Source organism: Mustela lutreola, chromosome 8, assembly GCF_030435805.1.
Source record: "Mustela lutreola isolate mMusLut2 chromosome 8, mMusLut2.pri, whole genome shotgun sequence".
Taxonomy (NCBI): Eukaryota; Metazoa; Chordata; class Mammalia; order Carnivora; family Mustelidae; genus Mustela; species Mustela lutreola.
The window spans coordinates 96,606,411-96,633,999 of record NC_081297.1 but is presented as its reverse complement, the minus strand read 5'-3'; the positions used below and the strand labels follow the sequence as shown (position 1 = coordinate 96,633,999).

General features: G+C 36.3%; 1 protein-coding gene across 1 annotated transcript in view; it reads right to left on the bottom strand.

Annotated features, from left to right (window-relative positions):
- LOC131839806 (C-type lectin domain family 2 member F-like) overlaps positions 1-27,589 on the bottom strand; it is a 42,949-nt gene that overhangs the window by 14,415 nt on the left and 945 nt on the right. The window contains exons 2-3 of the mRNA XM_059187520.1: positions 26,633-26,758; positions 26,272-26,355 (exon numbers count right to left, since the gene is read on the bottom strand). Of these exons, the coding sequence (XP_059043503.1) occupies positions 26,272-26,355; positions 26,633-26,723 (175 nt within the window). The 5' untranslated portion in view covers positions 26,724-26,758. The remainder of the gene's footprint in view (positions 1-26,271; positions 26,356-26,632; positions 26,759-27,589) is intronic.

The window sequence follows — 27,589 nt, the reverse complement described above, 5'->3', positions numbered from 1 at the left end:
GAGACTGAGCCTTAGGATCAGAACCCATTAGGTGGTATTGAATAACATTTGTATATGTTAGGGACCACGTCGAAAATTGACTAAAAGTTTGTATACATTCACAGAAATGCGTGTCTCTGATCTTTTTAAAGTTGTATAGATTATGTTTATCATTGTTTAATATTAATAGATCAGCTGGTACATATATATCCCTAAAAACATGGGACAAACCACCAATGAAAAGCACTTATTAACAATTTTAGTTGTTAGAGCTTTTTACCAAGACGGCAGGTTTATCATAACTAAAATAGATATAATAGGTTTCAGTAAACCTATCAAACTGTATACCTTTAAATCTTTTATCAACAGTATTTTTAGCAAACAAATATAATAAAGTTTTATTGTCAGAAATGGACATATACCTCTTTTTCAGATTGACCTTTAATTTTCTAACTACTATGAGGAATGAGGTTATTATTAATTAGTTAATTATAAGCACATTATACACAAAGATCTTTCTGTCTTTCAAACACCCACATGGGGTGCCTGCGTGACTTAGTGGGTTAAAGCCTCTGCCTACAGCTCGGGTCATAATCTCAGGGTCCTGGGATTGAGGCTCATATCAAGCTCTCTCCTGGGTGGGAAGCCTGCTTTCCCCTCTTTCTCTCTGCCTGCTTCTCTGCCTGCCTCTCTGCCTACTTGTGATCTCTCTGTAAATAAATAAATTAAATCTTAATAAAAATAAAAATAAAAAATAAAACACCCACACACTTTTTTTTGTTGTTGTTGTTGTTGTTTTATAAACATTTAATATATTTTTATCCCCCGGGGTACAGGTCTGTGAATCGCCAGGTTTACACACTTCACAGCACTCACCATAGCACATACCCTCCCCAGTGTCCATAACCCCACCCCCCCTCTCCTAAGCACCCCTCCCCCCAGCAACCCTCAGTTTGCTTTGTGAGATTAAGCTCATTTATGGTTTGTCTCCCTCCCAATCCCACCTTGTTTCAATTATTCTTTCCTACTCCCTTAAGCCCCCATGTTGAAGCTCCACTTCCTCATATCAGGGAGATCATATGATAGTTGTCTTTCTCCGATTGACTTATTTCACTAAGCATGATACCCTCTAGTTCCATCCACGTCATCGCAAATGGCAAGATTTCATTTTTTGATGGCTGCATAGTATTCCATTGTGTATATATACCACCTCTTCTTTACCCATTCATCTGTTGATGGACATCTATGTTCTTTCCATAGTTTGGCTATTGTAGATATTGCTGCTATAAACATTCGGGTGCACGTGACCCTTCAGATCACTACGTTTGTATCCTTAGGGTAAATACCCAGTTGTGCAATTGCTGGGTCATAGGGTAGTTCTATTTTCAACATTTTGAGGAACCTACATGCTGTTTTCCAGAGTGGTTGCACCAGCTTGCATTCCCACCAACAGTGTAGGAGGGCTCCCTTTTCTCTGCATCCTTGCCAACATCGGTCCTTTCCTGACTTGTTAATTTTAGCTATTCTGACTGGTGTGAAGTGGTATCTCACTGTGGTTTTGATTTGTATTTCCCTGATGCCGAGTGATGTGGAGCACTTTTTCATGTGTCTGTTGGCCATCTGGATGTCTTCTTTGCAGATATGTCTACTCATGTCTTCTGCCCATTTCTTGATTGGATTATTGATTCTTTGGGTGTTGAGTTTGATAAATTCTTTGAAGATTTTGGATACTAGCCCTTTATCTGATATGTTGTTTGCAAATATCTTCTCCCTTTCTGTCAGGGTTTTTTTTTTTTTTTTTTTTTTTTTTTTTGTTTCATTGACTATTTCCTTTGCTGTGCAAAAGTTTTGATCTTGATGAAGTCCCAATAGTTCATTTTTGCCCTGGCTTGCCTTGCCTTTGGCAGTGTTTCTAGAAAGAAGTTGTTGTGGCTCAGGTCAAAGAGGTTGAACATCACTCTTTGAAAGCACTTTTCTTCTATGGAAATATAGGATGTTTTTGTCAAAAATCAATTGACCATTTTCGTGTGAATCTCTTTCTAAACTCTCTATCCTGTTCCATTTATCTGAATATCTATTTTCTTTCACCAATATCTTGATTACTGTGTCTTTACATACATCTTCAAGCAAGGTAATGTGAATTCCCCTCCTTGTCTTTTCTCAAAAGTGTTTTGACAAGGTTTTCTTTTTCTTTATTTCTTTTTTCTTTCCTTCTTTTTTCTTTTGTGAAAGAAATCTAGTATTCTATGTGCTTTAGATCCAGAGGTAGTGGGAAGGACTTTGTATTCATTCCCAAGCCCATCCTCTTCCCTTTATAGGGACACAACCCAACCTTGAATTTATGTATTTTTGTCTGTAATTTTGTATTTGATGACATATGGGCAACTTTTATCTTTTGTATGATTACATATATACTACTGTATATTGATTTATATACATGACATAATCATGAATGAACAATATACAGAGGGAAAGTATACCCAAACGGAGCCATTGCAGTATATGATCTATAATGCTATTTTATTCTGCACTAGGTCTTCCATCATTTCCCAATAGTGACACAAGTGGGTCTATAACTTCATTTTAACTTTAGTCTAGAATTCCATTGTATGAAATATATTACACCTCACTCATCTATTTCTTTAATCTCAGACATCTCGAGTATTTCTCATTTTTCACTATCAATAGTGCAGTGAACAACTCTATGGCAATGAGTGAAACTGACTATTCATACAATCAGAATTTTCTGACATTTGGGTTACCTTTTTTCTTATTCCAATAAACAAGATTTTTAAAAAATATATTCTTAATGCCATCTCTTTATTGCTGTTTTTGTTATAAACACTACAAATTTCTTCCTCAATTTTTTTTCCATTTTGTATGGAAATAATTACAGACTGACAAGAACTTACAAAAATATACAGAGATCTCAGGTACTACACCAAGTTCCCACAAAAACAGCATCTTGTATAACTTTTCAGGTGTTTGCATAACAACTTACATAAAAATATATATGATATAAAATATGGAAATTCACATTGATAGCAGAAACATAACATTCATATTTCACCTTTTTATTTGAGTTTCTAGTTTTATTAAGATATAATAGAGTTTAAGCTTATAAGTTTAAAATGTACAGAATAATTTCATTACACATATTGTGAAAGGATTACCACAATAAATTTTGATAACATCCATCATCTCATATAGATATCCAAAAAAGAAAAAAATTTTAAAAGGGATTTTTTTAAGATTTATTTATTTGAGAGAGAGAGAGAGAAACAGTGGGTATGCCCAGGGAAGTATGGGCAGAGGGAGAGGAAGAGACAGAAACCCAAGCAGACTCTGTGGTGAGCATAGAGTCTGATGAGGGGCTCACGTTCATGACCCTAAGGTGGTGACCTAAGCCAAAACCAAGAGTCAGATGTTTAATTGACTACATCTCCCAGATGCTCGAATATGGGGGTTTTTTTTCATTATGATGGTAATTGGTCAATTCTACTCTCTTTACAGCTTTCAAATACACCATATGGCAGAGTTAACTAAAACCATCATGTTGTACGTTATGATTCTAGGACTTATAAATGAAAGTTTGTACCTTTTGATGACCTTCTTGCAATTTGCCCTTGCTCTACCTCATCTCTTGTGGAGTTTTTTGTTTTCTTTTGGCTTTGTTTGTTCCTTTGTTTCACTGAAGCCATCCTAATCAGTATGAGGTAATATCTTACTGCATTTGAGTTTGATTTCTCCAATGATTAGTGACGTTGAGTATCTTTTCATATCCCTGTTGAGCATTTGGATATATTTTCTTTAGAAATGTTTGTCCAAATTCTCTGTCCATTTTTAAAATCAGGTTACTTTCTATGTGCTTGTTGAGTTGTTGGAAATCTCCATATATTCTGGATACATATCTTTACCAGATATATAACCTGCCAACTTCTTCATTCTGTAACGTTTTTTCATTCTGTTGATGGTATCTTTTGATGCAAGAATTTCTCAGGTTCAGTGTAATCCAATTAATTTGTGTTAACTCTTCTTGTCTATGTTTTGGTGTCATGTACAAGAAATCATTGCAGAATCCAATGCCATGAAAATTTTCTAATGTTTTTTCCTAAGATTTTGATAATGGCATGTCTTACATGTAGTGCTCTGATCTTTTTTAAGTTTATTTTGTATATGGTAGAAGGTAAGGATCAAATATCTTTTTTCTCTCGACTTTTTTTTTTTTTTTTGCATGTGAATAATTCAGTTTTATAGCACCACTTGATGATGAAACTGTCCTTTTCTCTATCAAATGGTCCTGGCACTCTTGTTAAAAATGACTTGATCATATACGCAAAGGTTTATTTCTGGGCCCTCTATTCTATTCCACTGGCCGGTATGTCTGTTTTTATGGCAGTACCATCCTACAGCAGAACCAAACTTAAAATCAATGAACCTATGATAGGTCAACTTATGATTTTTTACTTTATGGTGGTGAAAAAATGATATGCATTCAATAGAAACCACACTCTGAGTTTTGAATTTTGACTTTTTCCCAGGCGAACAATAATTCTGCTGCACTCTCATAATGCCGGGCATGGCAGGGCACACCTCCCAGAGAGTCATGTGACACAAAGGTAAAGAACCAATGCACTTAAAACTATTCAGTATCCATAAAAACACTCTGTTCTTACTTTTCATTTTCAATTCAATATTTAATAAATTACATGACATACTTTATTATAATAGAGGCTTTGTCTTCAATGATTTTGCCTAACTACAGGCTACTGTAAGTGTTCTAAGCATGTGTGAGGTGGGCTACTCTAAGTGTTGATTTCAGTCAGTTAGATGTATTAAATACATTTTCAGCTTGCAATATTTTCAAATTCCCATGAGTTTATTGGGCAAAACCATCATAAATTCAGGAATGACTGTATTTTGAGAATTGCAACATCGAGGTTTTCATAAGGAAGTGTAAGGCCTTCAACTGTGTTCTTCTTTTTGAAGATTGTTTTGACTACAGATATTCCTTTGAGATTCTATCTGTTATCTTGGAGAAAGTTCTATGTTTAACTGAGAAAAATGTGTATTCCCTTGAGGTCAGAGTATTCTCTATATAACTGTGAGGTATAATTGGTCTTAAGTGTTGTTCAGGATCTCTACTTTTTTACTGACCTTCTGTCTGATTTCTCTGTAAGTCAGATTTAGTGATTATAAAATCCCTTGGCTTTTCTTTGTTTAGGAAAGTATGTCCCTGTCTCATTTCTGAAGAATACACTAGCCATATAGATTGTACTTGTTTGGCATTTTCTCTGTCACCATGCTGAAAGATATCTTCTCATTCCTTTCTGGCCTGTAAAATTTTTGCTGAAAAATCCATCCATAGCCTAATAGGGGGTCGTTTTGTGTTACAAAGGAACGTACAACAAAAACAAAAGCCATCTACAGGTCAAGGCTATGCCTATCAAAATTCCAACAGCATTATTCACAGAAATAAAGAAGGCAATTCTAAAATTTACATGAAACCACACAACCTTAAATTATGCAAAGCAATCAAGAATGAGAACAAAATTAAAGGCATCCCAATTCCTGATTTTAAACTATACTCCAAAGCTATAGTAATCAAAACAGCATAGTACTGGCATAGTAATTAACAAATGGAGCAGAACACAGAGCCTAAAAATAAACCCATCTATATATGGACAAATAATACTGACAAAGAAGCCAAGAAGAGTCACTGGAAAAACGATAGTGTCTTCAACAAATGGTGTGGGGAAAACTGGATAACCATTTGCAGTCTAGTGAAATTGGACCCTTATCTTAACCTAATCACAAAAATTAGTTCAAAATATATTAAAGACATAAATATAAAACCTAAAACCATTAAAACTCTGCTGGCAGCATTATTTTTTTTTAGAAGTATCATTTAGAAATGACACCAAAACCACAAGAAACAAAGGCATAAAATAATATGCTGAAATTATAATTCCTATTACTTGTGAATATGACCTTATTTGGAAATAAGGTTTTCACAGATGTAATCAAATTAAAATGAGGTCCCTAGGAAGAGGCCTAAGAGTCTTCTTACAAAGAGATGGATATTTTAACAGGGACACAGTAGACACAGTAGAAGAATGCCATGTGATAACAGAAGCAAAGATTGGAGCGATACAGAGAGGAACGAGGAAACAAAAAATTGTCCACAACTGACAGAAACTGGTAAGAGACAAGGAAGGAGGATGGCACATATTGCAATGGGCACTGGGTGTTATACATAAATAATGAATTATGGAACACTACATCAAAGACTAAGGAAGCACTGTATAGTGACTAACATAATAAGTAAATAAGTAAATATCAAACAAGTAAAATATCTCAAATGGAACTTGGTCCTAACAACTTCACTTTAAATAGCTAACCTCCGCAACTACGAAAAAAAAAAAAAAAAAAAATATATATATATATATATATATATATATATATATATATGTATTATTCAAAGACACCCAGGTTATGGTACTTGTCATGGCAACAGAAGGAATAAATATACCACCCACACAACCAGCACCCAGATTATTACACCCATTATTATCAACCAACACCTGAGAATTGTCCCTTGGACCGTGTTTCTTTCCAAGAATAACTCTGCACCGTAGCAAATAGTATTCATTCTCTATTATTGTTCCTTTTAGGAATAAATCCACACAGCAGGAATTTCTGTCCTAATTTCTAATCACAGAGATTAGTGGTGTTGAACCTCATAAATAGGGGAATTTTATAAGATAAACTATTTTGTGTCTGGTTTCTTTGCTCAAAATTGTGTTTGGGATATCAATCAACAAAGACACGGACAGATAGTTTAAATTAAAGAAATACCAGAAAGAGATGCTGGCCAACAAGTAATAGGAAAATATACATTTAAAATGATACAAGATAACCCCTATTATACTGGTGAAGATTTTATCGGCAAAATCAAACAGATTGATCACACATGGTGACAAAGAAGTGAGGAAGCAGGAACCCTTGAATACTGCTGTGTGGAGATGATAGGTGTACAACCTCTACTGAAATATTACATGCCTATTAAAATTTAATGTACACATCATTTGATGAAGAGATTTCACTGCTAGAGATTTACTATATATATAAATATATGCTAAATATATTTCTATATATAATCTCATATATATCATACATTGATATATATTAATATATATATTAATATATATCATACATTGATATATATTAATATATAATATATATATTAATATATATATATATATCAATGATACTGTTTTAAGTACTATTCATTCTAGCATTTTTCTACAACTGTAAAACTCTGGAACACACCTAAATATCCATTGGAAATAAAACTTGTAGATGAGGAAGGAGGAATCAAGATGGCAGAGAAGTAACAGGCTGAGACTACATCAGGTAGCAGGAGATCAGCTAGATAGCTTATCTAAACATTGCAAACACCTACAAATCCAAATGAGGATTGAAGAGAAGAACAGCAATTCTAGAAACAGAAAATTTAACACTTTCTGAAAGGTAGGACTGGCGGAGAAGTGAATCCAACGTGACGGGAAGTTATACCGCAGAGGGAGGACAGGCTCCCGGCAAGTGGCGGAGCAATGGAGCACAACATCTGGACTTTTAAAAGTCTGTTTCTCTGAGGGACATCACTCCAGAGGCTAAACCACCCAGGGTGAAGCCCACGTGGGGTCAGCGTGGCCCCAGCTACTGCAGGGTCACAGAAAGATCAGGTGTGTCTGAGTGTCACAGAGCTTCCAGGTATTAGAACGAGGAAGCCGGCTGCAAAGACAGAGCCGAGGAGTGAGCTCTCAGCTCGGGGTTACCTTGAGCCGGTCGCAGCCTGGGTGAGCTCAGAGTGTGGCCAGAGGCTAGGGAGATGGGAGAGATTGGGCGCTATTCTCTGAGGGTGCACTGAGGAGTGGGGCCCAAAGCTCTCGGCTCCTTCCAGCCAGAGACTGGGAGGTTGCCATTTTCATTCCCATATTGCGGAACTCTACGGAAAGCATTCAGGGAACAAAAGCTCCTGAAGCAAACCAGAGCGGATTACACAGCCAGCACCTGGTATGGGTGGTGCAATTCTGCTTGGGGCAAAGACACTTGAGTATCACTATAACAGGCACCTCCCTCAGAATTCAAAAGAAATCGAACCAGGACCAAGTTCCCTACCAAGGAGTGCAAGTTCAATACCAAGGAGAGCAGGTAATTTCAAAGGAGAGAAAGCAAAGCACGGAACTAATGGCTTTCTTCCCATGATTCTTTAGTCTTGCAGTTAATTTAATTTTTTTTCAATTATTTTCTTCTTCTGCTAAATTATTTTTAACTTTTACCTTTTCTTTTTTAACATTTTTAACCAGTTTATTTAATATATATATTTTTTTCTTTTTTATATTTTTCTCTTTTTTTAATTTTTTATTTTTTATAAACATATATTTTTATCCCCAGGGGTACAGGTCCTTGAATCACCAGGATTACACACTTCATAGCACTCACCAAAGCACATACCCTCCCCAATATTTTTTCTATATTTGTTTTCTTTTTCTAATTGTTTCTTTTTTTTCTGACCTCTTTTTATCCTCTTTCTCCCCCCTCCCCATGATTTGGCGTCTCTTCTGATTTGGTTAAAGCATATTTTCCTGTGGTCTTTGCCAACTTTTTAGTATATTACTTGCTCCTTCATATACTCTTAACTGGATAAAATGACAAGGTGGAAAAATTCACCACCAAAAAAAGAACAAGAGGCAGTACCAAAGGCTAGGGACCTAATCAATACAGACATTGGTAATTTGTCGGATCTACAGTTCATAATGACGATTCTCAAGGTTCTAGCCAGGCTCGAAAAAGGCATGGAAGATATTAGAGAAATCCTCTCGGGAGATATAAAAGCCCTATCTGGAGAAATAAAAGAACTAAAATCTAACCAAGTTGAAATTTTAAAAAGCTATTAATGAGGTGCAATCAAAAATGGAGGCTCTCACTGCTAGGATAAATGAGGTAGAAGAAAGAATTAGTGATATAGAAGACCAAATTACAGAGAATAAAGAAGCTGAGCAAAAGAGAGACCAACAGTTACTGGACCACGAGGGGAGAATTAGAGAAATAAGTAACACCATGAGACGAAACAACATTAGAATAATTGGGATTCCAGAAGAAGAAAGAGAGAGGGGAGCAGAAGATATATTGGAGGGAATTATTGGAGAGAATTTCCCTAATATGGCAAAGGGAACAAGCATCAAAATCCAGGAGGTGCAGAGAACCCCCCTCAAAATCAACAAGAATAGATCCACACCCCGTCACCTAATAGTAAAATTTACAAGTCTTAGTGACAAAGAGAAAATCCTGAAAGCATCCCAGGAAAAGAAGTCTGTAACATACAATGGTAAAAATATTAGATTGGCAGCTGACTTATCCACAGAGACCTGGCAGGCCAGAAAGAGCTGGCATGATATATTCAGAGCACTAAATAAGAAAAACTTGCAGCCAAGAATACTATATCCAGCTAGGCTATCATTGAAAATAGAAGGAGAGATAAAAAGCATCCAGCACAAACAAGAACTGAAAGAATTTGCAAACACCAAACCAGCTCTATGGGAAATATTGAAAGGGGTCCTCTAAGCAAGGAGAGAGGATAAAAGTAGTAGATCAGAAAGGAACAGAGACAATATACAGGAACAGTCATCTTACAGTAAATACAATGGCCCTAAATTCATATCTCTTCATAGTTACACTGAATGTTAAAGGGCTAAATGCCCCAATCAAAACACACAAGGTACCAGAATGGATTTAAAAAAAAAAATCTATATGTTGCCCACAAGAAACTAATTTTAGACCCAAAGACACCTCAAGATTTCAAGTGAGGGGGTAGAAAACAATTTACCATGCTAATGGACATCAGAAGAAAGCAGGGGTGGCAATCCAATTAGATTTTAAACCAAAGAATATAACAAGAGATGAGGAAAGACACTATATCATACTCAAAAGGTCTGTCCAACAAGAAGATCTAACAATTTTAAAGATCTATGACCCTAACGTAGGAGCAGCCAACTATATAAACCAATTAATAGCAAAATCAAAGAAACACAACAACAATATTACAATAATAGTAGGGGACTTTAACACTCCACTCACTGAAATGGACAGATCATCCAAGCAAAAGATCAACAAGGAAATAAAAGCCCTAAATGAAACACTGGACCAGATGGACATCACAGATATATTCAGAACATTCCATCCCAAAGCAACAGAATATACATTCTTCTCTAGTGCACATGGAACATTCTCCAAAATAGATCACATCCTGGGTCCTAAATCAGGCCTCTACCAGCATCAAAAGATTGGGATCATCCCTACGATATTTTCAGACCACAATGCTCTAAACCTAGAAATCAATGAAAAGATGAAATTTGTAAAGTACTCAAATACATGGAAACTTAACAGCATCCTTCTAATGAATAGGTCAACCAAGAAATTAAAGAAGAAATTGAAAAATTTCATGGAAACAAATGATAATGAAAACACCACAGTTCACAATCTGTGGGACACAGCAAAGGCAGTCCTGAGAGAAAAATATATAGCAGTATAAGCCTTTCTTAAGAAATAAGAAATGTCTGAAGTACACAACCTAACCATACAACTAAAGAAGCTGGAGAAAGAACGAGAAAGAAACCCTAAACCCAACAGGAGAAGAGAAATCATAAAGATCAGAGCAGAAATCAATGAAATAGAAACCAAAAAAACAATAGAACAAATCAACAAAACTAGGAGCTGGTTCTTTGAAAGAATTAATAAGATTGATAAACCCCTGGCCAGTTAGCAAAAAGAAAAGAGAAAGGACCCAAATAAATAAAATCATGAATGAAAGCGGAGAGATCACAACTAACACCAGAGAAAAACAATTATAAGAACATACTATGAGCAACTCTACGCCAACAAATTTGACAATCTGGAAGAAATGGATGCACTCCTAAAGATATATAAACTACCACAACTGAACCAAGAAGATATAGAAAACATGAACAAAACCATAACCAGTAAGGAGATTGAAACGGTCATTAAAATTCTCCGAACAAACAAAAGCCCAGGGCCAGACAGCTTCCTGGGGGAATTCTACCAAACATATAAAGAAGAACTAATTCCTATTCTCCTGAAACTGTTCCAAAAAATAGAAATGGAAGGAAAACTTCCAAACTCATTTTATGAGGCCAGCATCACCTTGATCTTAAAAACAGACAAGGATCCCATCAAAAAAGAGAACTACAGACCAATATGCTTGATGAACATAGATTGAAAAATTCTCACCAAAATACTAGTCAATAGGATTCAATAGTACATTAAAAGGACTACTCACCACGGCCAAGTGGGATTTATCCCAGTGCTACAAGCTTGGTTCAACATCGGCAAATCAATCAATGTGATACAACACATTAATAAAAGAAAGAACAAGAACTATATGATATTCTCAATAGATGCTGAGAAATCATTTGACAAAGTACAGCATCCCTTCCTGATCAAAACTCTTCAGAGTGTAGAGATAGAGGCACATAGCTCAATATAATCAAAGCAATCTATGAAAAACCCACCACAAATATCATTCTCAATGGAGAAAAACTGAAAGCTTTTCTGCTAAGGTCAGGAACACGGCAGGGATGTCCATTATCACCGCTGCTATTCAACATAGTACTAGAAGTCCTAGCCTCACCAATCAGACAACAAAAGGAAATTAAAGGCATCCAAATTGGCAAAGAAGAAGTCAAATTATCACTCTTCGCAGATGATATGATACTATAGGTGGAAAACCCAAAAGACTCCACTGCAAAACTGCTAGAACTTGTACAGGAATTCAGTAAAGTGTCAGGATATAAAATCAATGCACAGAAATCTGTTGCATTTCTCTACACCAACAACAAGACAGAAGAAAGAGAAATTAAGGAGTCAGTCCCATTTACAATTGAACCCAAAACTATAAGATACCTAGGAAAAAACCTAAGCAAAGAGGCAAAGAATCTATACTCAGAAAAATATAAAAGTACTCATGAAAGAAATTGAGGAAGACACAAAGACAGGGAAAAATGTTCCATGCTCCTGGATTGGAAGAACAAATATTGTGAAAATGTCTATTCTACCTAAAGCAATCTACACATTTAATGCAATACCTATCAAAATCCCATCCATTTTTTTCAAAGAAATGGAACAAATAATCCTAAAATTTATTTGGAACCAGAAAACACCTCGACTAGCCAAAGGAATATTGAAAAAGAAAGCCAAAGTTGGTGGCATCACAATTTCAGACTTTAAGCTTTATTACAAAGCTGTCATTGTCAAGACAGCATGATGCTGGCACAAAAACAGACACATAGATAAATGGAACAGAATAGAGAGCCCGAAAACAGACCCTCAATTCAATGGTCAACTAATCTTCGACAAAGCAAGAAAGAATGTCCAATGGAAAAAAGACAGCCTCTTCAATAAATGGTGTTGGAAAAATTGGACAGCCACATGCAGAAAAATGAAATTGGACTATTTCCTTACACCACACATGAAAATAGACTCAAAATGGATGAAGGACCTGAATGTGGGAAAGGAATCCATCAAATCCTTGAGGAGAACACAGGCAGCAACCTCTTTGACCTCAGCCGCAACAACGTCTTCCTAGGAACATTTCCAAAGGCAAGGAAAGCAAGGGCAAAAATGAACTACTGGGACTTCATCAAGATCAAAAGCTTTTGCACAGCAAAGGAAACCGTTAACAAAACCAAAAAACAACTGACAGAATGGGAGAAGATATTTGCAAAAGACATATTCAGATAAAGGGCTAGTATCCAAAATCTTCAAAGAACTTATTAAACTCAACACCCAAAGAATCAATAATCCAATCAAGAAATGAGCAGAAGACATGAGCAGATATTTCTGCAAAGAAGACATCCAGATGGCCAACAGACACATGAAACAGTGCTCCACATCACTCAGCATCAGGGAAATACAAATCAAAACCACAATGAGATATCACCTCACACCAGTCAGATTGGCTAAAATTAACAAGTCAAGAAACGACAGATGCTGGCGAGGATGTGGAGAAAGGGAACCCTCCTGCACTGTTCGTGGGAATGCAAGCTGGTGCAACCACTCTGGAAAACAGCCTGGAGGTTCTTCAAAATGTTGAAAATAGAACTACCCTATGACCCAGCAATTGCGCTACTGGATATTTACCCTAATGATACAAACATAGTGATCCGAAGGGACACGTGCATCAGAATGTTTATAGCAGCAATGTCTACAATAGCCAAACTATGGAAAGAACCTAGATGTCCATCAACAGATGAATGGAGAAAGAAGAGGTGGTATATATACACAATGGAATACTATGCAGCCATCAAAAGAAATGAAATCTTGCCATTTGCGATGACGTGGATGGAACTAGAGGGTATCATGCTTAGCTAAATAAGTCAATCAGAGAAAGACAACTATCATATGATCTCCCTGATATGAGGAAGTGGAGATGCAACATAGAGGGGTTAAGGGATTAAGAGAAGAATAAATGAAACAAGATGGGATTGGGAGGGAGACAAATCATAAGTGACTCTTAATCTCACAAAACAAACTGAGGGTTGCTGGGGGGAGGGTGGTTGGGAGAGGGTGGTTGGGTTATGGACATTGGGGAGGGTGTGTGCTATGGTGAGTGCTGTGAAGTGTGTAAACCTGGCGATTCACAGACTTGTACATCTGGGGATGAAAATACATTATATGATTTTTAAAAAAATAAAAAATAAAAATAAATGCTTGAAAACCTAAAAAAAAAAATCTTGTAGATAAATTTTAGGTACATCTGGTTAGTGTAACATTTGCAGCTGCTTACAAACACTGATGAAGCTCCTATGTAATGAAATGGAACAAACTGCACGATATATTTCTAAACAAAAATGTAAAGAAGCAATACTATTCTCTGTAGTTATGTAACATTTTGCTTAGCAGATAGCATGCATATGGCTGTACTTCCCTAGAATATTTTCAGAATACTATCTATTACATATTGCCTATAAGAAGGGAACTAGGTGAATAAGGAACAAGATAGGTTAAGAGAATTTGCTCATCATTATCTGTCTCATATTTTGAACGATGTGAATATTAATTACCTACTTGTATCAGGATCATTTAATTATTTTTGAATATAAAATCTTACACTCAATCAAAAGGAATTTTTTTCACATCCCCTGATGGATTCATTCTTCAAATTTCTAAACAATAAACATGGTTTTTTTGGATGTATAATTTTCCTATTTATAAGTCTTAGTGTTTTAACCTTGCCGAGGAATGTTTGAAAGATCATTACCCTTAATAAGTCAGGCAGAGTAAACTAATTTAAGTGAATACCCTAAGTTTTTTCCCTAATAGCTGTTAAAGAAAGAAAATACTAAAATTTTGATGACAAAAATCTTTTAATAACAAGAGCCAGGGAACGGCTTTTCACAAATGTAACGAAAGGGTTTTTGACAATCAGCGGTAAAAATAGTTGATGGCTTGAGGTGTCCGCATTTTACATCTTCTTTACTCTGCGGGAAATGCCTGCATCAGAGAATATATTTATTTTAGCAAGTCATTTGTCAGGCAAAATGTATCACAAATTTACAACAGGAGTGCAATGATTTCGGTAGACATACAAATCCTGTGACAGACATATAGCTATAAGATTATGAAGTGTAATTGTATCTAAAACTAATGGAAATGTCAGTGGACAGCTGGAGATAGGGGAGAAGTAGAAAAACTAGTTTAGACTGGGATGTATACATAAGTTAGACATATACACTTGAAAAATTCTTCTTCTAAAGCTCCTGAAACTTCTGGAAAGTGACCAAATATAATAAATTCATTATGTGACATGCTGTAACTATATATAAAAAATTCCAGTTTCCTATTATTCAGGTTAATGTGCACAAACTATGCATTTAAAACACTAGCCTCACTTTAATCATACAGGGTGTTTCTATGCATTTAAAACAGAGTGCACTTTTCCCCCACTCACCTTACTGTTTACCACACCAAACAAAATGCTCAAAGGTTGTGAAATTGGGGCTATAAGAATAAAATACTTGGATTTTAAATTTGGTGATTCGGCTACAGCATACAGAAAAAATAATGTTACTTAGTTTTCATTTCCCTTCAAATGTTCATGAATGTAACTGACAAGAAGTAACAATTTCAAGTAGTAAAATTTATCAGTCAGAACTCACCAACATTTTAAATTCCGCTATTATTTCAGTAGTACTTCTTTTACAAGGATTTCATCACCCTACCTGTCCCTTCATGGTTTTCGTTTGTATCTCTAAGCACTTTTCTCAATGATATTTTCTGGTTATCCTTATCTCCCAGTTATCTTATCATTATCTTAAACACTCGGGTGTCCAAGGACCTTAGATTTCCTGAGAATCACTTCCACCCTCTTACTTATTTCACTGTGCACTGCTGTGTACAACATCTGCATTCCCTGCACCGACCTCATGTGAGCTTCATGATCATGTATCACAATGCGTGTGACACCTGCAGACATAGCTAAAGGTTGAAGAGAGTCATTCAAATTGTATCTAACACTGAATTCCAATTATGCTCTAGTAACATTAATAGCAGCATCACTCTTACAACTTCTGGACCAAAAACCCTGGAGCCATCCATGATTTGTCTCTCTTTCACACATCTTTTTTTTTTATATATATATTTTATTTTTTTTTTAAGATTTTATTTATTTGTCAGAGAGAGCGAGCGAGAGAGCGAGCACAGGCAGACAGAGTGGAAGGCAGAGTCAGACGGAGAAGCAGGCTCCCTGCGGAGCAAGGAGCCCGATATGGGACTCGATCCCAGGACGCTGGGATCATGACCTGAGCCGAAGGCAGCTGCTTAACCAACTGAGCCACCCAGGCGTCCCTTATTTATTTATTTGACAGAGATCACAAGTAGGCAGAGAGGCAGACAGAGAGAGAGGAGGAAGCAGGCTCCCTGCCAAGCAGAGAGTCAGATGCCTGGCTCGATCCCAAGACCCTGGGATCATGACCTGAGCTGAAAGCAGAGGCTTAACCCACTGAGCCACCCAGGCGCCCCTCTTTCACACATCTTTGAAAGAAGTGTGGAATCTGGCCACGTTACACCAGCATTAACCCTGCCAACCATCATTAAGTCACAACATCTCAGCGGGATGACTGCAACAGACTCTTCAGCAGCCTTCCGCATCCTCCTTTAGCCTCTCTGCTTCCTCCCTCAAAAGAACGCACACCAAGTCATCTCAACAGAGTGTCCAGAGGCACCCTAAAACAAGAAGCCTGTTTTTGTCCCTCTCTTCTCAAAACCCTCTAATAGCTTCTCATGCCTTCATGAAAAAATCCAAGTTCTTATACTTTTCTGATGTCCTACACACTCCCACTGTCATTAAGTCTCTAACCTACATCTCCCCCTACCTCTTGTTCGCCTTGTTCTAGCATTGCAGGCCCTCTTGCTATTTCCTCAAGCACGTTAAATACACTCCTACCTCAGGGTCTTTACACCAGCTGTGTCTACTATTAGGGAGCCGTCCCATCAGGTAATGCAGATGGCTGGTTCATTCAAGGTACTGTACAAACATGTCTCCAGGAGGTTGTCTCTGACCATTACATTTAAAATAGTGAAATCTCTTTCTCTTACCTTCATACACAAAAGACAACACTGCCATATAGCAAAAAAATAAGAGACTTCACAACATTCCATAGCATTTATCTAATGTGACACATCATTTACTCAGCCTTTTTGTATTGTCCTCATTCATCCCCACCAGCACTATCATGCCTGCATTAGACTGTAATATCCATAAGGGGAGGATACTGTGGCCTGTTTTCTTCATCACTGTAGTTTCAATACCTAGAGCAGTGCCTGACATATTACAGACAATCAATAAACATGTTAAATAACCCAATGTCTCTCATACTGTCCCCCATGTTACTTAGATTTAGTAAGATCATTTGCTTCATTTTCTAAACTAGTTTCCGGGACATCAACCAACAAATGTATGGGATTTACCAATGAGACAGGATTGCCAGAAATTATGCAGACTTCTGTGAAATAATAGCATGAAAGACACTAAGGGACCACATTAGAGATGCAAGATTACCAAGTCACTTAATTGAAAAAGCTCTTTTCTTTTTAGTTCTTGAATGACACCAACTAAATAGGTACAAGTTGCACTCACAGAGAGAGCTGGGTTTAGATACAACTTTTCTTTCCTCATTATACTTTTACCATTTCCTGCACCCAAACTAGTGAACATGCTAGTATCACAGAACATACAAGGGAATGATACAAAAGCAAAATGTCTCTTTACCATGTTTGGAAGGACCCTCCATTGAGGAACATGGGAATAAATAATGCTCTTTTGGTCTATTGGAGGCCTGAGATTTGCATTTGGTTGCCTAGCTGAGAAGTGAGATCACATGGAATTCAAGATTTTCCCTAAGTCCCCAAGGATCCTCTCCTTTTCTTGACCTATAATCCACCAGGCAGTTCCTGTGCAAGAGAGGAAATGGGAAACAGTGACATGAAAACTTACACCGTCTGAGATAGGGGTGTGCCATCCAGCCACTTCCAGGGATGCTTAGCTCCTACTTTATATAATCCAATCCAGTAATTGTATCTTATTTTTGATTGAATGAAGTTCTGTGGGAAAGAAGAATTAGGTATTATTCATAACATCACTGAAAATACATCACCCACAGAGGACTTGTAAAATACCGGGCACATTTATCTTCCAGTGACACTCTGATCAATGAAGAAGGCAGACTAATTTCTCCATGTGCACAGAAGAAATGGATACTGAAAGGATTTAATGAACAAATCACTCAACTCTTTATGACTGAATGAAAGATACCCAGAAAGGGACATGATGGACTTAAAAAATTTCACATGTGATAAAGTAAATAGGTAAATAGGATTGCACTAAACCTAGAACTTCTCTCTACCTTAAAGAATGTGAAAATACAAGCTTCAAAACGGGAGACATCTGCAGTAACTTAAAGTACAAACACATATTTCTATCAAGCAATATCAAAATAAAATTATCCAATAAGAAAAAAATGGATAAAACATAAGAACACATTTCAAATAAATATATCATATAACCAATAAATAGGAAAGAGCCAAGCTCAATATAGATCAGGAGATATTTTACAACTTTTTAATTGGCAGAAAGTAAAAATAACAATATCAAGTTTGTGGGATAGTAGAGATCAAAGATATCTTTAAAACGGATGTTAAAATCATATTAAAAATGATCTGGAATTGTCATATAAAATTGAACTTGTCATGGAGGACATAGGTAGATGGAGAGGAGAAGGGAGTTGAGGGAAATTGGAAGGGGAGGTGAACCATGAGAGACTATGGACTCTGAAAAACAACCTGAGGGTTTTGAAGGGGCTAGGGGTGGGAGGTGGGGAGAGCCAGGTGGTGGGTATTATGGAGGGCATGTATTGCATGAAGCACTGGGTGTGGTGCAAAAACAATGAATTCTGTTACACTGAAAAGAAATTTTTAGATAATTGAACTTGTACAAATCCTACTGACCGATGATTCCACTCATAGGATGATTTATCATATAAAAAAAAAAAGAGAGAGAGAGAAGACACATGGGAGACATGTCTAAGAATGTTTCATGAAGGACTATTCATAACAACAAGAGCTGGAAACAACCCAAATTCCTATCATCTAGAGAATGGATGAAGCATATGCACACTGTAGAATCATACACAGCAGTGAAAATGATGAAACGATACCTATGACAGTTGAAACAGTTTATGCCATTCATTTGCTATGTATGCTCTAACAAAAAACACAAAAAGCCTTCCTATAGTATTTTCCATAACTGAAGTGGGAATCATAATCTTAGTTTTGAAAATATTCTGCACTGAGTAATGAATGCAGTATCAAAAATATCTTTAACATCATTATTCCAATTGGCATATTTAATTCACTTCAAATTTTCCCTTATGGAATAAATGAAACATGGTGGGATAGGGAGGGAGACAAACCATAAGACACTTAATTTCACAAAACAAACTGAGGGTTGGCATGGGGAGGTGAATTGGGAGGTGGTTGGTTTATGGACATTGGGGAAGGTATGTACTATGGTGAGTGCTGTGAAGTGTATAAACCTGGCGATTCACACACCTGTACCCCTGGGGCTAATAATAAATTACATGTAAATAAAAAATTAAAAAATTATTTAAAAGAGGGGGAAAAAGTTCCCTTATGGATGCAAATGTAAAGCAACAAATTAATGTTCTTTCCTAAAAGCAATGTATTTATTGCCTCTTGGTCTCTCTCTCTCTCTCTCTCTCTCTCATATCCTATTCCTGTCTCTCTCCCACTCTTTCTTTCTCTCCTCCCTCTCTCTCTCTCTCTCTCTCTCACACACACACACACACACACACACACACACACAGACTTCAATATTCTTTTCACTATAATTAAATTGTATAAGAAAAAAATCTCAATAGTTTCCCTTTTAGACTAGGGAAGATAGATGAGTATTATATAAAATATAATATACTTTCTCATTTCTAGGTCTCTGAAGAAACACTAAAAGTAAATGTTCATTGATTCTTTCACTCACATATTTTTGTTAGATTTACAGGTATAACTACTTGTATAAAAGCCAATCTCATTTTTCTGCATCAATGGATTTAAGGCACGGCTTTCATTATACTTCTAGACTTTGGAAAATAGCAAAAGACTAAAATCCAAAACCATTACTGTCAGAGCAATGCTGCTCTGCAGCAAGGTCTGTCTCTGGTTTCTACAGTGCATCAGTATTCCAGGGTAGGTCCCGACACCAAGGGATCAGATTATAAACTATGCAACAGAGCTTTGCTCTAACCCACGACAAAAGTCACAAGGAATTTCAAGGGCTCTAGAATAGTGCACGGAGATACAGGGGCAACAAGTAGAAGAAGTTTCACTGAAACTTTGAAGCCTAGAAACTTCAATGGTAGGACTAAAACTGAAGAACACTGAATTGGAAATTACAGATTACAGGGAGAGTAAGATTACAAATAAAGTAAATTTCTGAGAGAGGAAAACATTCATTTCAAAACAGTCTGATAACCATTGAGGTTGAAATGAATCAAGGTATTAAAAAGATGTAGCTGCATTTTTAAAATTTGACTCCTTAATATGATTTCTTAGTTCATCTGTTTCTTATAGGTAAAAGTGATTTCTTCATATTTTTTTAAAAATTTATTTATTTATTTGACAGACAGATCACGAGTAGGCACAGAAGCAGGCAGAGACAGAGGAAGGGAAACAGGCTCCCCACTGAGCAGAGAGCCCGATGCTGGGCTCGATCCTAGGACCCCGAGAACATGACCTGAGCCGAAGGCAGAGGCTTGAACCCACGGAGCCACCCAGGCGCCCCCATATTTTTATTTTAATAAGAATTTTAGAAACAAGAAAACACAAGGCTTTTTGTTTTATTTATTTAATCATTATACTATTACTATCATCATCATCATCATCATCATCATCATTATTTTTTTTTTTTTTAGGTAAGCTCTACACCCAACATGGTGTTGAACTCACAACTCTTGAGATCAAGAGTCACATGCCCCACTGACTGAGCCAGCCAGGCACCCCTGAGTGATGGTGCTGTTTTTCAAACACAGGGCTTTTCACTCATCCTTCACAAGATACTATCAGAAGTAACATTGCTAAGACTAAACAGTGTAACTAGAATTTGGTGCCTAAATGGAATTATTAGAAGGAAATCCACAGAATCCATTCAATTGACTTTATAGTCCTAAACTTTATAAGGAATGGCAAATTTGATCTAGATTGTCTCTTCTAGAAAAAAGATGTTTCCTCTGGCATTCTGGATTAAAAGTAAAATAAGTCAAGCAGAGAGAGTCAATTATCATATGGTTTCAATTACTTGTAGAGCATCAGGAATAAAACATTGGGAGATGGAGAGGAGAAGTGAGTTGGGGGAAATCAGAAGGGCAGACAAACCATGAGAGACTGTGGACTCTGAGAAACAAACAGGGCTTTTTTTTTTGTCCGGGGGAGGGGGGGGTGAGCCTGGTGGTGGGTATTATTTTTTTTTACATTTTTTTAATTTAGTTTTTATAAACATATAATATATGTTTATCCCCAGGGGTACAACTCTGTGAATTGCCAGGTTTACACACTTCACAGCACTCACCATGGCACATACCCTCCCCAATGGTGGTGGGTATTATTGAGGGCACATATTGCGTGAGTACTGGGGGTGGTGCATAAATGATGAGTTCTGGAACACTGACAAGAAATTAAATTAAATTAAATTAAGTTAAAAGTTCATTTTTAAAGAATCATTCCAGTATATTCAGTCTATTTTTCATCCTTTTTCTCATGGCCACTCATGAACACGAGAGACTCATCATCCTTTACAAGTGTGACTCCTTCCAAATACTGAACAAGAAGGAGGAACAGAACTCAGATCATGAGAATTATCACTTTACATTGCTCATACCATTAAAGGTAGTTTTCTTTTGCCCTGTAGTAGCCCTGAGAAGGTAAAAACTAACTCTCTAATGCACATTACAATGTTGAAGATGCAACACTTACAATAAAAAGACTAACAGTGAAATGACTCTCTTGTTCATTTTTTAAAACAAAGGAGGCTTAAGTGGGTAGAAGAATAAATGAAACAAGATGGGATTGGGAGGGAGACAAACCATAAGTGACTCTTAATCTCACAAAACAAACTGAGGGTTGCCGGGGGGAGGGGGTTGGGGAGAAGGGGGTGGGATTATGGACATTGGGGAGGGTATGTGATTTGGTGAGTGCTGTGAAGTGTGTAAACCTGGTGATTCACAGACCTGGGGATAAAAATATATGTATATAAAAAATATATGTTTATAAAAAATAAAAAATAAAAAATAAAAAAAAAAAAACAAAGGATCTTGGGTGCATAGGTGGCTTCGTTGGTTAAGTACCTGACCCTTGATCTCATCTCGGGTCTTGATCTCAGGGTCATGAGTTAAAGCCTCATGTGGGCTCCAGGCTGGGCTGGAGCCTACTTAAAAAAATAAGTAAATAAAACAGGGGTTCTTCTAGGTCCATGTTACACCTTCATCTCCTCTTTAGAGAAATCTACACTGATTAACAAGTGCTTCAAAACAAAGTGGCCAAATAATATGCGAGGAAAGTCAAAACAATGATCCTAACTCAAGACATAGGACTTTTCATAAAGCATTTAATCAAGTTTAATAAAGCAGACATACCTGCTCTGCTTTATTATCAATCTTCATGAGACTAGAATTCATATCTTCACATGACTTCTTACTCTCGTCCCAACTTTTCTCTTCTTCTGAAAAATAGTAACAGCTTTTTCCACAGCAGAGCCAATTTCCTTGAAATAACTCATAGTCTTCATCTTGAAAACAAAAGCCACCATGATCTTCAACCACAAGACCTCTTAGAGACCTGCACTTTACACATATTTCTGGCTTACTTCAGGCTGAATGACCAAAAAAATAGGTGGTTTTCCCATTTCCCAAAAGTCTAATGCTGGTAATAGCTCTTTGGCCAAACTGTGGGTCCTGGGACTGTCTCTGACAGACCTCAGACCATTTTTAGAATTGCACTGAGAAATTTTGCCTTCACGGGACAAATAAGCTGCAGCCATGTGGAGCAGATATCCTGACAAGACAAAATCCATAAAGTGAATACACAGAGATGATGTTAATTCCAAGATATCTGTACTGGGGAAAATTCTTCCTTAAGCATTAGTTACTCAAATAATCAAATCACATGACTTTGTGAAAGTCAAGAGTTAAATTAGCTATAATAAAGAAAGTGGATTTGATTTCAAAAAACAAAGAAAAGAAGAAATCAAAGGGTGATCAAAATTAAAGGACCTGTCAAAGCACAACATAAAGTTTTTAAATTCTGTATTGAAATGGGACAGACTGGATAATGCCATTAAAAATTGTAAATCATACATATTCAGTACATACCTATAATAGGTGGTAAAACTGAGTCATCTTCAACCTCTCCTAAGGAAGCATCTTTTTCCTTTGTGCCATTCTTATTCTGCATCGTGTGTGCAGAACATTTCTGAAAAACTTCAATTCATATTACAAAATTATGGTTGTGAATGCCTTTCATAGATCACATTATTAAACTTGCTGCTTGCTCTAATTCTAAATGGCATAGTGAATGTTGTTGACTAAATGAAAATACAACCAGAGAAAATGGTAGTTTAAAATAGTTGGAAGTATCAAAAATGAAACAGATCTCTTAAATAAAATTTTAACTTGCTATCAATTATATAAAACTTATAAAACACAAAATATAAAACGTACAAACATATATATTGGAAAATATAAATTTGAAATAAAACATTAACCAGTTTCTATGTCATCCGCTCTTCAAATAAAGATTTCAACATTGGTGAGATTTTGTATTTAGTACTTATTTAGCAACTGACTCTCTACTAGAATAAGCTTGTAATTGATTCATTGAATTTACCTAGACCAAGAACTTAGTTACTTCCAGTATGCAAAAGGAAAGTTAAACAACTCTGCAGAAATAACAATATCTTCCCAAAAGTCACAAATAAAAAAAAATATATAAAAGCATAAAATATACTTCTCTGTAAGTGTGTGAATATTAAAGGAAAAATCCTTTAAAGTTTGTTACACAACTGAGAATCTTAATTTCCAATTCTGCTACTACCAATCATCAGTGAGAATGAGTGACTCATCATGTTAAGCTTTATTTTTTTAAAAGATTTTATTTGTTTATTTCACAGAGACAGAGAGAGACAACAAGAAAGGGAACACAAGCAGGGGGAGTAAGAGGGGGAGAAGCAGGCCTCCTGCAGTGCAGGGAGCCCAGTATGGGACCCAGTCCCATGATGCTAGGATCATGACCTGAGTCTAAGACAGACATATTAACAACTGAGCCACCCAGGTGAACCTCATGTTCAGTTTTAGAAGCTAATACCAAACAGAGTTGTATCAGTTTCTAGTCCCTTTACAATGTATGAGATCATGTAGATGCACATACTTTCAAAACTTTGTAAAGTTTTTGCTTTGCCATAATTAAAAAAATAATTTTCTGTGTTCATTCTCTCTGCTTCCTAATGTGTGAAGTATAAGCCATTGCAATCAGGCTTTGATGATACCCACCATTCAACTGAATCTACTCTAGCAAATTGTCTTCAGTGACCTCTCTCTTGCCAAATATAGTAAGCATACTGTTGGCCATTATTTTACTTGATCTTCTGATACCAGTCGGAACCCATGACTTTCTTTACCTTCCTTCCATATGATGCCATAATGTTTTGGATTCCCTCCTACTTCTTTAACCAAAGCATCACTGTTTTCTACCATTTACCCGCCTTCCACCTATTCTAAATGTAAATTTTCCTAAGAATCAACCTCCTCACCCTTTTCCTTCTAGAAAATCTATTCTCTCTAGTTTCATAAGGTAAAGCATGGTCTAGCTTCTGCTTTCCTCTATTATGTTTACCAATACTTGTTACATTAATTTATGAAAGCCCAATTTATATCTCTAATCTAGGTATCTCTCTTGATCTCCAGACTTTTAATCCTACCATATGCATGCTGATGGTCTGCGAGGACTATCAAATGCTCACTCTAAGAGACTCAAACCAATCTAATTCTTTCTGGTCCTCTACACTGATATGCCACAACTCCACACTCCTCACCATTACTCTCTCTCTCTCTCACACACACACACACACACACACACACACGCACACACACACACTTCATAGCCTAATTTTTTCCGTAACATTTAGTAGAATATATTTGTCAAGGTATATAGCCTGATGTCAAATGGTATCACTAATTCATTTCTCTCCCTCATACAATCAATAAAAGACATACCCTAACAATTCTACATAGTAAATATTTCTCATAAACGTTCCCAATTCCACATCACTTCTTTTAAGATACTAATTCAGTCATTCTAACTAACCCTAATTCCTGAAATATCCTCCTGTCTTGTCCCTCTACCCACTTTCCAGGCTATTCAAATTGACTTTTCCCAAATCTCTATATGTTCATGAGACATGAATCATGTTTTCCCTCTGTAATATCTTCCAAAAGTTCCTTTTTGTTTTTAGAACAAGTCTAAAATTGCTTAACATGATATTAAAGTTATCATCAATTATATACCTAGCCACCCTGTTTCTAGCTACTTCTTTTATTTGCCCAGAAACTTAAATCTCCTCACATAGTAATGCTTCTTTTGTTCATCTTGTTCTCTGCCTAGATGAGTCTTCTCTTCGCTGACCTTCCTGATTAAGTCCTACCTAACCTTCTTATCATAACAATTATTATCTCCTGGAGAAAAACTTTCTTGACCTCCGGGACTATCCCATCCCTCTGATATCTTCATGCCATTACCCCAGCACTGATAATATTTATTTTAAAAACTGCTTCACTTAAAAAGTCTTCCCCTTTAAACTAAGCTCGTTGTGAATTGACTTTTAAAATTCCTGTGTCTTTAGTGTACATAGATCCTGAGCCAAAATTGTGTTGAATGAATGAACCAAAGATTTAATAAACATCAAGGAAAAGATATTAAGATATTAAAAGCAGGTGTTGTATAGATACTGTATAGATATACAAATTGACATGCAATAGGGGCTCCTGGGTGGCTCAGTAAGTTAAACTTCTCCCTTCAGTTCAGGTCATGATTCCAGGATCCTGGGATCAAACCCTGTAATGGGGGCTCCAAGCTCAGCCAGAAGCCTGCTTCTCCCTCTCCCTCTGCCTGCTGCTCCCCCTACTTGTACTCTCTCTCTCTGTGTTAAATAAACAAAATCTTTTTAAAAAGGAACTCATATGAAATATATAAGTGATATAGAAAATAGATCAACCTTATATTCCTCTGTGATTTTAGCAGTATTACAGTATGATAAGGAATGTAATATTCAAGTAAAGATTTTTTCCAATTCTTTGATTATATAGAAAACCTCTTCTACACAAAATGTAAGGATGAATATATATGTAAGCTTCACTGTACATTTCAGCCAAATTTTGTGCTATTACAACTATTACGTACCCTCTTTTGTGTAGCATAAAAACTGATAGCCAAATAATAAAATCATCATCATCAATATTATCATCAACACCATTATTAACATCTGTATAGGACTTTATGATTTTCACGGGCTCTGCAGAAACCCAGTAGTTATAACATATCATTTATCACTCTGGCTCATCGTTCTCATAAGAACTATGTATGTCTGATACTCACATATAGATCTTAAGCCTATGATTGCCAACAGGAGGATAACACACATAACTCCCAGGGATAATGCAACAATATGCCATGGAAATCCTATGCAAATCAGAAGACAAAATATATAGTAAGCATTGAGCATAAAAACACCCCCAGAATTAGAAGAAAATGGAAATTCATTCTGGAACTAAAATGAATGTCCCTATTCACTGTGATAATAAAACTCATTGAATATGACATTTAAATATGCCTATTGATATATAAAAAACCAGACATAAAATATCAAATAAGCATAGACTTGATTATTATGACTGCACTTTTTCTTATTTGACATCATCATGTTTTCAGAAAACAAAATAAACTGAAAAACCTTTACCTCTCTTTTTATTCCTTGGACGTCTTTTGCCCTTCTGTTTCCTTGAATTGGGTAAATTCAGCTCTGCATATGTCACTCTCTCCTCACTCATTTTTGAGAGCCGCAGCAAAGAACACAGCTCAAGTCCTATGCAATGTTTCATGAGGCATGAAAATAACATTATTTATCATGAAGTAACAGTGACAGCTAAACAAATGACAAGCATTGAGCATCTGAAATAAACAAGTTAAAGTAAATATCTGGGACTGTTAGGGAATTTCTTTTTTTAACATTTCTCTTTATAATGACTTAAACAGAGATTCTACACTATTAAATAATGGTCCACTACTGTTTATGGGCATGCAGAAATCATGGGGTCCAAGGAAAGGGAGTTACAGAAGTAATATTACACGAGGGAGGCATAACTTGTAACTCTAACAGCAGTGCTGCACAGTGGCCCTTTCTATTTGTAGATGAGGAACACTGAGGCTCCAAGAACATAAACAGCACTCCCAAGGTCAGAACAGCAAGTAAATGATAGTCTTTAATTAAAATAGATATGAATCTGGGATGCCTGAGTGGCTCAGAGGGTTAAGCTTCTGCTTTCAGCTCAGGTCATGATCCCAGGGTCCTGGGATCGAGCCCCACATTGGGCTCTCTGCTTAGCAGGAAGCCTGCTTCCTCCTCTCTCTCTGCCTGCCTCTCTGTCTACTTGTGATCTTTGTCTGTCAAATAAATAAATAAAAATCTTTAAATAAAAAAATAATAAAATAAATATAAATCTTATAAATATAGTAAATAAATGGGTATATAATATATAAATATAGTCTGATTCAGATAAATAAATTATTAAAATACTATACTTAAATATAATTTATATAAATATGTATTTAGTTCAAGTGTGTATATTATATATAGCTAATTTATATTTATCCAACTATATGATCCTTCACCTACACGTAACTCATATGAACAATA